We start from the raw sequence: 12,658 nt of genomic DNA, 5'->3' as shown, positions 1-12,658 counted from the left end.
GTTTTTCATGTCCATGTGGTGAATGATACTACTGGTCTTTCATATGTTGCGCCATCCCTGGTAAGAATCCCACTTGGCCATGGTGAATTATTTGTCTTATATACTTTTGTATTCTATTGTCTAGTATTTTGTTAAGCATTTTTGCATCGATGTTCATTAGGGATATTGGTCTGTAGTTCTTGATTCTCGTGGGATCCTTGCCAGGTTTTGGTATCAGAGTTATACTAGCTTCATAGAAGAAGTTCGGGAGTTTGCGGTCTTTTTCTGTGTTCTGGAAGAGTGTGTATAGGATTGGTGTCAGTTCTTACCTAAATGCTTGGTAGAATTCTGTTCAGCTATCTGGTCCAGGGGATTTTTTTATGATCTTGTCTAATTCTTCTATTGCTATGGGTTTGTTGAAATTCTTGATGTCCATTGGGGATAGACTAGAATGGGATTGTTTTTTTTCAAGAATTTGTCCATTTCTTCCAAACTGTTGAATTCATTAGAGTACAGTCCTTTGTGGTACTGTAATTATTCTTTTGATTTCATTAGGGTCTGTTTTAATGTCCACTCTTTCATCCCTCATCCACGCTATTAAAATTTTTCCCTTCCTTTCTTTGCTTAGGTTTGTCAGCAGTCTGTCAATTCTGCTTATCCTTTCAAAGAATCAACTTTTAGCAGCATTAATTTCCCCCATAGTTTTCTTATTTTCCCTTTCCTGAATCTCAGCCTTGATTTTTATTATTTCTTTTCTTTTGTTATTAGTAGGATTGTCCTTTTGACTCTGCTCTAGTTGCTGTAAATTTTGTGCCAGTATATCAATCATAAGTCTCTATTTCTTTTTCATGTATGCATTATGCATATATTGCTATGAAATTTCCTCTGATAACTACCTTTGCTGTGTCCCAAAGGTTTTGGTACGTTGGGATCTCATTCTTGTTGGTTTCTAGAAATTTCCTAATTTCATCTCTGATCTGGGGCAGTACACACTCCTTTTGCAATAGAGACTTATGGATCCTCCAATTGTTTACCTTTATTTTCTTCATTTTTCCTTTTGTTGATTTCCAGCCTTATGGCACAGTGGTCAGAGAGAAAGGTCTTGTATGACATCAATGGCTTAAATTTTTGCAAGTTTGACTTATGTCCCAACATGTGGCCTATCTTTGAATATGTGCCACGTGGGCTTGAAAAACAAATGTGATTTTTTTACTTTTTTGGGGGTGGTGGTATTTGGGTGAAGAACTCTGTAAATATCTATCAGGTCAAATTTTCTAATTGTAGTGTTTAGATCTCTAGCCTCCTTGTTGAATTTCTTTCCCTGTGATCTTTCTCAGTGAGCAGTGTATTGAAGTCACCTACTATAATTGCTGAGCCTATGATTATCTTTTGTCATCTTTTGGAGCATTTGGTTGACTATTCAGTGTGTCTCTCGCTTGGGGAATATATATTTAAAATGCTTAATAGGTCTTTGTCTGCTGCTCCCTTGAGAATTTTATAGTGTCCTTCCTTATCAATTTTTATGTTTTTCACTTTAAGGTCAATTTTACCCGACTTAAGAAATGCAACCCCTGCTTTTTTTGAATTGCTGTTTGCTTGGTATACCTTTCTCCAGCCTTTGATGCTCAGGCTATTTTTGTCTGTAGTCATGCGATGTGCCTCATGTGGGCAGCAAATGGATGGGTTGTGTTTTTTAAGCCAACCTGCTAGCCTCAGTCTATTATTACTTGAGTTCAGTCTACTGATATGCAGGGTTATTGCATCCATCTGTGGACCTGATGTCATCTTATACCTTTTGTGTTGGATGTTTTCCTACCTCCCTTTCTTATCAGTGTGATGTGATGTGTGTGTGTGTGTGTTTCATTCTTGACTTCTTTCCACCCTTAAGCCAATGCTATCTTGAGGACTGTTTTCTCTTTGTTGTCCTCTGGGTGGGGTTGTTCTATGTAGCGGTCTCTTATTTGTGCTTAGTGAGTGCTTTTCTTCTGTCCAACTGGGTTGGCAAGGATCCTCTATAGGGTTGGGTCTCTTTTCAGATATTCTTTGAGTTTTTCCTTGTCTGGGAAGACTCTTATCCATCTATCTTGTTAGATAATTTGGCTGGATAGAGTATTCTTGGGTTTGAGTTATTTTCTTTCAATTTTTGGAATATGCTACTCCACTCTCTCCTCTTCTTCTTAGTGTCCACTGATAGGTACATAATCTTATTTGGTAACCTTTATATGTGATTTGTTGGTTTTCTCTAGCTGCTCTCATGATTTTCTCCTTTTCCTCAAAGTTGGATAGGCTAGCTATTATGTACCATGGTGACTTCTATCAGGGTACCCAGCCCCTAACAAATTATCACAGGTCTGGCAGATGCAATTGTACAGCTATAATATATAAAGATTATAGTAAAGGAATAGAGAATAAGAGAGAAAGAAGAGAAATAGAATAAAGGAGTCAGTCACATTTTATAGTAGCATGCTCACCTGAACCCTGCTTGATCGTCCACGTGGAGATCCGGAGATGAGAGAGGAGCACAAGGGAAGAGGAGTGGGGAAGGACAGGTGGAGAGGGGACAGTTCAGGAGAAGGGGACCAGGAACCAGAGGAGAAAGGGCTGGAGGACAGTGTTTTGGGAAGAGTCTTTATGGTTTTAGGGGTTTTCGTAGGTAGCTATAAGACATTCATAATCAGTAATTACATATGTCACAAGGTGGGTGGTAATCACAGCAAAATCTCTGAGCTCACAGGTGAGGAAGCCCAATACTTGCACTGAGGAAGACATGAGGGGAAATGAGTGCCTCCATTGGAGGATATAATCAAAGAATATCTGCTCTACAGGGAGACAAAATCAACCATGTGCTTACTTTAAGGCAGCATAGCTGTTAGGGGACAATCTGTGGGAATAACATTTGTTCATTTCCCACAGACTTTTCTTGGAAATCAGTCTAGCTGATATCCATTCAACCTCCTGAATCATTGCCTGGTTTTCTATCATTACGCTGGGGAAGTTTTCCTCCAAGAATTCTCTCACTGTTTTTGTATATGACTTCTTGAGTCTTCATCCAGTAATCCAGTTATTCTGATGTTGTTCCTATTCATAACATCAGACATAGCTCTTATTAAATTTGATGATCTTATTAAATTTTGTTCGCATATGTTAAAGTCTGCTTGACTGTCCTCTAGGTCACTGGTGCAGTTCTCTGTCTCCTCCAGTCATTTGGCCAAGTCTTTGAGTCTGCTACTGGTTTTTGTTATCTCTTCCTAAACACTTGTATTTCCCTTTGGTGTATGGTGTTTATCTCCTTTATCATTCCATCCTTGTTCTGTATTGTTTCCTGCATATCCTGTATGATTCCAAGCAGCATTCTGAAAATTTCTTTCTGTGGCAGATCAATGTCTGCTTCTTTTATGCACATCGTTATGTTCAGGACATCTTCCATTGTCTTTTGTTTGTCCTGTTTTTTCATCAAGATCGTTGGGCTGATTGCTTTTTGTGTTGTGTTGTTTTAGAGGAGCCAGGTGCCATCTTCCAGGAAGTTGAAGAGCACTAGGTTCTCTCTGGGAGACTCGTAGAAATGCTTCTTTGAACTGCCTGCAACTAATTGCACTATGGAATTGACCTACCACTTTATCATCCTGTGGCTTCACTCTTTCTCTAGTCAACCAGTATTCTGTTATTTGGAAGGAAAGTTGGGTGGTCCTCTCAGGGGATGCTGGTTGGATGGTTGTGGCCCTACAAGAATGGTACTGCACTGGGTGATCTCACAGATGATGTGATGGTGTGGCCCATGCAAAATTGGGGCACTTCAGAGGGTGTGCATGGGGTGCCTGCTGCAACGGGAGTGCCACAGAAGGCTGGTGTGTGTGCTCACTTTGGTGTAGAGCACTGTGAATGGTGGGTGTTAATGCATTGGTTAGGTAGATTGCTACGGAGGTTAGGCAGAGGTTCCCACACCAGCACACCAGCGTGGAGTGTTGGCGAGTGTTGGCTGAACTGCCTTAGGCCATGCGGGGCACAACTGCAGGCAGGAGGAAGTTTCCTCAGAAGACGGAACCACCGAGAATGGGTAGGAGCTCCTGCAGCCACACAGGCAGGATTTCTCCCCAAGAAAGTAGGCAGGATTTTCCCCCAAGAAGGTGAGCATGATTCCCCAGCCTTGTGTTATGCAGCCGAGGGTGAGTCCTCCCAGCTGGGTGGAGGGCAGGGGTAAATGACCTAGCCTAAGGGGAGTGGCCTGGAGGTTGGCAATGGCCAGTGAGAGAAAAGGGAAGAGAAAATGAAAAAGAAAAAAAAAACAGCCCTGAGACTGTGGGGTCACAGAAAGAAGAGAGGGAAACAAAAGCAACAATATAGCTGAGCACCGATCCCTGGCCATGGGGCTGGAGGGGTTTAAACCCTTCCCTGAGGTGACTGAGACTGCGGTTGGAAAAAGAGAAGAGAGAAACAAATTTAACAATATAGCTGAGCCCTATCCCTGACCATGGGGCTGGAGGGGTTTAAAACCTGCCCCGAGGCGGTGGCAAGCTGTGGCTGTGTTGAGATAAATCCCTTGGTCTGGCTGAAGGAGCCCGCTCTGGCAGAGACTATGGTAGGGCTAAGGTCAAACCCCAGTTGACTTCCATTCTGGTAAGCCTTCAAAAACAGCTCCTCAAAACCTAGTGGATCTGTGCCTACTTATCTTTATGATCTGTGCCTTTATGATCTGTGCCTACTTATCTTTATCTGTGCCTACTTATCTTTATGATGCTCCTCCTGTGACCTGGCAAGGTGGAATTTCCCTCTTAGTAACTCTCCTACACTGATTTCTGTGGGGTCCCTCTAATATGTGTTACTCAGTAACCATCTTGCTAGAAGTCTCTGAGACTATAACTCTTTATGGGAGAAGAAACCCTAACTTTTCGCTGATGGGGTGACTGGTGGTTCCAAACTGTTGACCTTGTGGTCAGCAGCCCAGTGAGTTACCACTGTGCCAACAGGACTCTGGATGTTTCTAAAGGTCCCTTAAATTTCTAATCATTTCCATTGATAATGTCTTGATGGTCCCTCCTTGAATCAGAAGACACAACCACCAATTAATAAAGAGCAGTTTATTCAGGAAAATCAGTCAGTACAATATGCACTACAGGCTATTGCTCAGCTCATAGCAAAGACACGGGATAACAACTTAACAATAAATTAGGGGAGGCCAACCCTTTCCCTCCAGGAGGGTTGGCAGGACTTTTCCACAGACACAATTCGTTCTAAATACAACAGTAGATGATTGGACTCGGTGACCAGCTGAGAAGTTGACGCTGCAGGATGAGAGCCACTCAAACCCAGAATTTCCCTAGAGTCCACCCACCGGGGGGAGCTGATGATCCAATCAAAGAAGTTTCTGCAAAAAGAGACTCTTATTTGCATAAAATGGTGGTCTTCCCCATCTCCCTCCTTTTCTAAATCAGTTTGTCTTCCACAGGGAATCTCACAAGGACTGCTCTTCTCCTGGTGTCAAGCTGTGGAGGGTTCTGGATGGTAATACTTGTCAATCCAGGCTATGAAGACATCCAGCTCTCCCAGGGACTTGATGACAGCAGCTTGGACCTCCAGCTGGAACCAGTGAAAAGATCATAAGTCAACCTTCATAGACTGGGTTATATGGTTTATCTTTCTGATGTGCTGCTCTTCCCAAGGCTTCCGTTTTTATTCATCACATGTATTTGCACAGCATGCAGACTCAAAACTATTTCCCGAACAGGCAAACCATTTCCCCCCAAAACCCAACAGTTCAATCGCATACATTCCTTATAAACAAAATAAAAAGCCCCCATTCTTTTCCCTCTCCTTCTCCTCCTGTTTCCACAATCTTATTTTCCCAACTGGTCATTTCCTTCTTGCTTTTCTTTTTATACCAATTGGCTTTATTACTTCCGTTTTCCAAAAACATCTGAATCTCAGTGGTGCTAAGTGATGGGAGAGAGATAGTAGGTTGTTTCCACTTGACATTCAGCATAAGTGGTTAGTGGCCAAGCTGGAACTATAATCCGAGCTGCCTGATTTATTCCATCTCCTTCAGCAGAAGATGATGAACCCCAAGCCCATTGCCATCGAGTGGAATCCAACTCACAGGGACCCTACGTAGAGTTTCCAGGTCTATACATCTCTACCAGAGCAGACAGCCTCAACTTTCTTCCATCGCAGCAGTGGGTTGGAGCTGCTGACCTTGTAGTTAGTAGAATAGCCATTTACCCTATCGTGCCAACAGAGCCCCTCTACCACAGATTCACTCACTGCCACCAAGTCAATTCCAACCCACTGCCACCCGAGAGGACCGAGTAGAACTGCCCCTGTGGGTTTCTAAGACTGTGACTCTTTATAGGCGTAGAAAATCTCTTTCTCTCACCTACAACAGACAAGGAGGTGGTAGAATCCGAATGCTAGTCGGCAAGGTATCAAATCTTTCCTCTATCACCTCTGACTATGGCAGTAAAGGGGTTTCGCATGCTTGTCTCTTGGTTAGGATGGTGCAAATGGTTAGTACCAAAAGGCTGAAGACTTGTGTCTAACCAGCTTTGATGATCCACTCCTGAAAAGTCAGCCAATGAAAAGCCTACTGAAGACAGTTCTACTGTGATGCTCATGAGGTTGCTACGAACTGGAATCACTTTGATGGCCACTTTCTTGTATTTTGATTTTGTTTGGGGACATTGGTTTCCACATTTATACAATGCAGATAACCACATCTACCAGCATCACCGCTGTGAGGAATCAGGATGTTAAGGCATAGCATGTGCTTAGAGAAACATCTGGCTCATAACAGAACAATATGACTGAGTAATTGGTATCACTACGATCCCACAGACAGGGTTCCCAAGACTTAAATCTTATGGGAGCAGACAGCCCCATCTTTCTCCCACAGAGCACCACCAGGGCTCCCTGAACAGAGCCCCCATCTCCTCGGTCATCAAAGCATTGGCACCAGTTGAGAGTGTGGTAGAAATGCAGAATGTCAGGCCTTACCCCAGACCTACCGAATCAGAATCTGCATTTTCACAAGGCCATTACGTGATTCATGTGCCCATTGAAGTCATTGTAGCACTAGGAGGCTCCATGTCACCATACAGGAGACAGATGAACACAGGGCCACCTCAGAGGAAACACGTTCCCCCAGTTTGTTGTTTTATGACTTCAAGTCCACCTCATAGAGTCCATGTAGGACAGAGTAAAACTGCCCCTAGGAGTCCCAAGGTTGAAAATATTCGTGGAAGCGGGCGACCATATCCTTCTCCTGTGGAGTGGATCGGGAGTTTGAATGGCCATCCTTTCAGTTAGTAGCCCTGCCTTCAACTGCTGCACTGCCCATGAGCTCCTGTTCCACACACCAGCTTCCAGTTCCTTGGGGTGCATTCTTCCCTTTGCCTCACCTGATGCTATGCAGTATGTGTTTCCCCCAACAGCTCAGTGCAGGTTAGGCCTCACAGCAGAAAAACGGAGGAGTGGTGGTAAGGTAGGTGTTTCAAAAGAATTGGCAAATCAGTTAAGACCTACACACTTTACAGACACAGAATTGGAAAGGGTTGCAGTACGCACTTGTTGGGGGAATGAATGAATCTGAATGGACAGGAGCCCGAGAGGCTAGCACCCTCTCCAGCAGGCCCCGCCTCCCATCTTCCCTGAACTCTTCCTGGCCTCCTACCTGATCATAGTTGCTAATGATGATTCTCATTGCATTGGTGGCATCCTCGCTGCAGGGGCACAGCCTCCGCGCCTTCTGTAATGAAAAGGGAACGTGTCTTCCCACCTTGACCCACCCCTTCTGCCCCCTTTCTGCCCAAGACATAACATTTTTCCTCCTTCCCACGGTGAGAGCCCTACGTCAACCCCTGTGGGAACAGCCACGAGAAAGTCAGTCTGTTTCTAGAACCACCCTGACTGGATGTGGCGGTTATTTTTCCAGGTCACTGCTGGGTGAACCCAGGGTCAGCATGCAAGACCCTTGGCAAATATTTCTTGTATTCATTGACTAAGTCACCCGCTAGAAGGATCTGTGTGATTGGCATTATTATCCCTTCCCATCGCTCTGGAATCTGAGGCCTAGAGACGGGAACAGCGTGCCACAAAGTCCCACAGCACGCCATTGACAGGGGTGGGCCTAGAACCCAGGTCTTCTTCTGAGCGAAGCTGTTGCTGCTTGGAGCACACTGAACTCATCTGTGATTCTTCATGGCCTGGCCAGCACATGTGATTAATACATTTGGCTGATGGTGGTCAACTCGGGGAGCGTTCTGAAGAAGGCCTGGTGGTGTGTCAACTTCTACACCTCAGCCCTTGGAAGCTCTGTCGAGCCCAATTCTACATGGAGGCCCACAGGGACGGCATGAGTTGGGGTTAATTCAGCAGCAAGTAGTTGTGGCTTATCCAGAGGGGAACAGAGCCCCAAAGGAAACAGCCAAGCCTGGGGTCCTCAGTGTGGCTCTCTCCCACCTCACCTGCCACCGCTTAAAGGACACTCTGGCCGAAGCCAGCCACCCCTGGAGGATGACCCATGAGGAAGCCCAGATCTGGTCAAGAGTCGCCAGACAGGAAGCCCTGGGGAACGACCACTGGCAGTTGTTTTTTGAGAGTTCTCTCAGTAGATGACAGGTCAGGGAATTTCCTCTGACTCCGGGAGCCATTTCAAAATGCTGACTGGGGCCAGCCAGGCCTGGGTGCTCTTGGCGCAGACCGGGAACAGATGCTTGGAATCTTTCAGGGGTGACTCACACAGGGCTGCACAGTCCTCTGCAGGGGGAGGAAAGAGTTGGAGATGCTGCTGACTCCTCTTGAGATGTGGAGGCTCAGCTCCTCACGATGCTTGAACACTCTCTCCATGTAGAACTCCAGGAGCTTCCTGGTCACGCAGCACATGTCTAAGGGCTACAGACACAAATTAGAGAAGTCCCCAGAGTCCCCTTCATTCATTATTCTAAAGATCAAAACAGCCTGTTGGAGTGGAGCCAGCAAGGAGCAACAGAACCATAAGGTCTTTTTCCAACAATCATTATGGCCTGGGGGTGTTCATTCCCATTTTCCACATAAGAGCTGCTCTGGCTGAAATCTTCTTTTCATATGATGAGGAACTGTATTTTGGGGGGAAAGATGAGGCTTTCTAACCCCGTGAAGAGTTACAGTCTCTGAGGGGCAGTTCTACTCTGTCCTAGAGGGTCACCACGAGTCAGCATCGACTCCATGGCAGTGATTGAGAGGAGCTATGTTAACCGAGGATGGAGCCGAGAAGAGGATCGTGGTCTGGAATTGTCTCTGCAGCATCCCTGATGTCATTAGGAACCTCTGCTTAAACCCTTCCAGGGATCAGGCACCTCCTCTCTGAGAGGACCAATGGCTGAGCAGCTTTCTTAAAAAGAATGCTCGTACATGACACTGAAACCTGCCTCTCTGTACCGCCTTCCATCCATCAAGGGATATTTATTCACTAATTGTTACATGGCAGGCAGTAGGCTAAACATGTTTCCCCTCGGTTGTTCAGCCAACTCACGATCCCAACCGCGCTGCTGTGGGCCACCCTGCTTGCTCTCCTCCCATGTGTCTTTTAGAACCGGCAGGCATCATCTAGCTGAGGCCGAGATGTCCAAGAAGGCAGACTGATGGCTGTGGAAATCACGTCCCTCTGCTGGGTAGGTTCCCACCACAGTGTGCACCTCTGTCAGAGCGAGGACTCCTTTAGCAAGGTCTCCACATGAGCCGGCCACACTGAGCTGCCTTTCAGCAGCTGGTGTCCCGCCTGGAGAATTTCTAGCCCCTGAGACCATCCGACTAGGAGGAATCTACAGCCACAGTGCATCCATCTTCATCATCATTCAAGGACGACGGAAGACTGGCTGACCCCACAGACAGCTTCTCCTAGACGGCAAACTCTACCGGCAGCACCAAAGCCCTCTCTGACTCCCAGAACCCAAGGAATGCAAAGCTACACCCCTGGTTTCTTCAAACATTATGCCACTGGAAAGGAAGGAGGGCAGGGAAGAAAGAGGAAGGCAGGCAGGGGAAAGGAGGGAGGAAGGAGAGAAAGAATAAGCAAAGCAACAAAGACAAGAAGGAGCCACAATAAAGACAACCGATCCCCCACCCTCACCTCCTTCCTTACTATCACTAGTTATCTGCCTCCTGGGGGCTCAGTTTCTTCACTTGAAAATGATGGTTTGGGAACAAATGATCTTTCAGGTTCCTTCTACCTTCCCCTTTTCTGTTGGCTCGACTATGACTTTGTGAGTGGCTACATCTGTTTGCCACCAAGTGCCCTAGAGGAATTGTGAAGGTGTCTTGCTCATGTGTGCAGAGAAGCAACTCATTGAAGATCTACCTTTCCCTCAGTCACCTAAGCACCTGAAAAACACCTGGAATCCTCCAGAATGTTCACAAGCCCTGCAGGAGTTCACCTCTCAGTGATCTCTCATGTTCAGTGAATTATCGCCTCGTCAGCCAACTGTTTTCAGCATGTTCTTTCAACACTTCTTGTCTAGATCCTTGGACGGATCTGCTCAACTGGCTTTATGGCCTCTAACGTGGTCCAAGAACATTACTAAACTATTTTCTGAAGACAGTTTGCAGTCATGTTATGCCTTGGCTCCAAGGCCTCCAGTGACTCACCAATGGCTCTGTTGCAGGACAGAGTCTCAACTTGTCTTCAAAGAGCCCCATAACATGACCCCAGTGTGTGTTTCCATCTCATCCCCCACCGGTCACTTCCATGTTCCTCGCACGCGAGGCTGTCCCCGGCCACTGTCCCCTGACACACCTTCCTACCTTAATGAATCTTATCCCCATCCTCTGATCCTGGCCAACCCCATTCCTCTGGTTCCCCCATCAACCCACACCTCCCCAAATCCTCAGCTAAACTCACTCCTTTCCAGGCTGTGCTGACTCCATTTTCATCACTCCTTCTCCTACCTCTCCCCACCCCGTGACACCTTCACAACCTCCTCCAGGCCTCCGAAATCCTGTCCCTTTGAGCCCCCATCTCTCCCAGACACTCCCTTGGTAAATGGCCCTTCGTTAGTCCCATCTAGAGTCTTACAGTCCCGGAGGCACCCATGACTAAGGATGCCCTTGCCTGGGTCCCCTGGAGTCCACCGGAAATTAGAAAGGAGAATGGAATCGCACGGGGACGCTCAGTGCAGGCCCACTTCATTGTAAAGATTTTTAAAAATTCAACAAAGAGCAGACTATACCTTAATGCTCTGCAGCTTGGACAGGATCGTGACATTTTTGAAGGTGTCATTTGCTTGCTACAGAGGGAAACAAGAACAGACACAGGTGATGAGTACTCCTGAGAAGTTTTCTTCTCCAGTTCAGCTGGAAGGAGAATTGCATCCCCTCACCCACACTGGGATCCCCACCCCCACCCGACAGCATACTCACCACAGCATCTTTTATGGCTCGGAAGCTCTGTTTTACGGGGTTTGTGTCCATGGCGGTTGGGCATCTATGGAGACTCCGGGCATGCACTGAGCACAGGAAGAGAATCATACCCAGGAAGCACAGGACAACGCCCTGAATCTTCATGTTCTGCAGGGAAGACGGGAGTCAGCTGGGTGGCCAGCTGAGAGGAGAGCAGCAAACGAGAAGGCTCTGCTCGGCTTCCCCCTTGGACTTCCCAGTGGAGGACAGGCTCAACACCTCCGCTTGGTGGCCTTCCGGGGCCATGTGTCTCCTCCTCTGGCTTTTGTGCATCATGTGGCGAATTTGAGCCTTCCTCTTCCGCCCCCATGTCCCCACCTCCACCCCAAGAAAGCAGGAGACAGTGCTGTCCTCAGTTCGACAGAGCATGCTCGCTGAGTATCACCCTCAATGACTCAACATAGCTCACATTGTCAACTAGATGGCGAAGGGGTATGAAAAGCATTGTTTTCAATAAATGAGAAGAATTGTGTTGGTAATACGCCCGAGGAATTAGGCAACAGATCTGAAAAACCGTAAAACAAAAGCAAAAAAAACCCACATGTGGGTTTTTAAAAATTTTCATGTTTGCCCCTGAAATAGATGTCACCCTTTTATCATACACCCCCAATGTGTATCTGCTTTAAATCATTTCTTTGAAACCAACTATGGTGAGTGTGCCTTCTGGAGAAGTTGGGAAAGGGTGGACAGAGGCATTTCCCAGTAACTACTAGCCCCAGTGAGGAGACGGGAAGGTGACCTCGGCAGAGGACAAGCTGGGAGCTTCCCATCTATCGCCCAACGAGCTAGGGGGACACAAGAGGCATGTTTGCCATAAGTCCCTGGGTAGAGCAGCCTCTGAGCTGCTTGCTACTGCTTCTAGCTTACACATCCTTCCTGCCTCTTTTTCTGTAGCTCTTTTAACTCATGTCCAAGAAGGCATGAAGGAAAAGGTCCTCACACATCAAACAGCATTCATGGCGTTCTCTTACTGGCCGTTTCCAATGTCAGCCCAAGCTTCACCCACGGAGATGTGCCTCCCAAGGTAAATCCCATGCCAACATGTGTCAATCGACGGCCACTGTCCGGAACCCTCCATCCACCGGGCTCTACCCATCATTTGCTGCAAAGTGTGCGGTGGGGCATTGGCAGGGGTGGGGTTGGGGTGCTCGGCATAGTAAGGGGGAGACACCAACCAGAGCATAACTATAAAGAGCATAGGGGCGAGACTGTGAACCCCAATGGCCCAAGACCTACCACCACTCCTTACATGGTCCTT

The 12,658-nt window shown here is 46.8% G+C and overlaps 1 protein-coding gene across 1 annotated transcript; it reads right to left on the bottom strand.

Moving 5' to 3' along the window:
- Positions 1–5,126: 5,126 nt before the first annotated feature.
- On the bottom strand, positions 5,127–11,505 carry IL19 (interleukin 19). The gene is made up of 5 exons (XM_075540559.1): positions 11,362–11,505; positions 11,172–11,228; positions 8,707–8,859; positions 7,640–7,714; positions 5,127–5,553 (listed from the first exon to the last, which is right to left on the bottom strand). Exons 1-5 carry the CDS (start codon positions 11,503–11,505, stop codon positions 5,455–5,457), a joined length of 528 nt encoding a protein of 175 aa, XP_075396674.1. The 3' UTR covers positions 5,127–5,454.
- Between the last annotated feature and the right edge of the window lie 1,153 nt (positions 11,506–12,658).

The sequence above is a fragment of the Tenrec ecaudatus genome, chromosome 1 (assembly GCF_050624435.1).
Source record: "Tenrec ecaudatus isolate mTenEca1 chromosome 1, mTenEca1.hap1, whole genome shotgun sequence".
NCBI lineage: Eukaryota > Metazoa > Chordata > Mammalia > Afrosoricida > Tenrecidae > Tenrec > Tenrec ecaudatus.
Note: the sequence above shows the minus strand (reverse complement) of the source record. Positions and strands in the feature narration are given on the sequence as shown.

Coding starts and splice junctions, on each gene's coding strand:
- IL19 (XM_075540559.1), bottom strand. CDS start 11,505: ATGAAGATTCAGGGCGTTGTCCTGTGCTTCCTGGGTATGATTCTCTTC. Junction 11,229..11,361: donor GAGCCATAAAAGATGCTGTG/GTGAGTATGCTG, acceptor TTCCCTCTGTAG/CAAGCAAATGACACCTTCAA. Junction 7,715..8,706: donor AGAGGACTGTGCAGCCCTGT/GTGAGTCACCCC, acceptor TTTTCATTACAG/AAGGCGCGGAGGCTGTGCCC.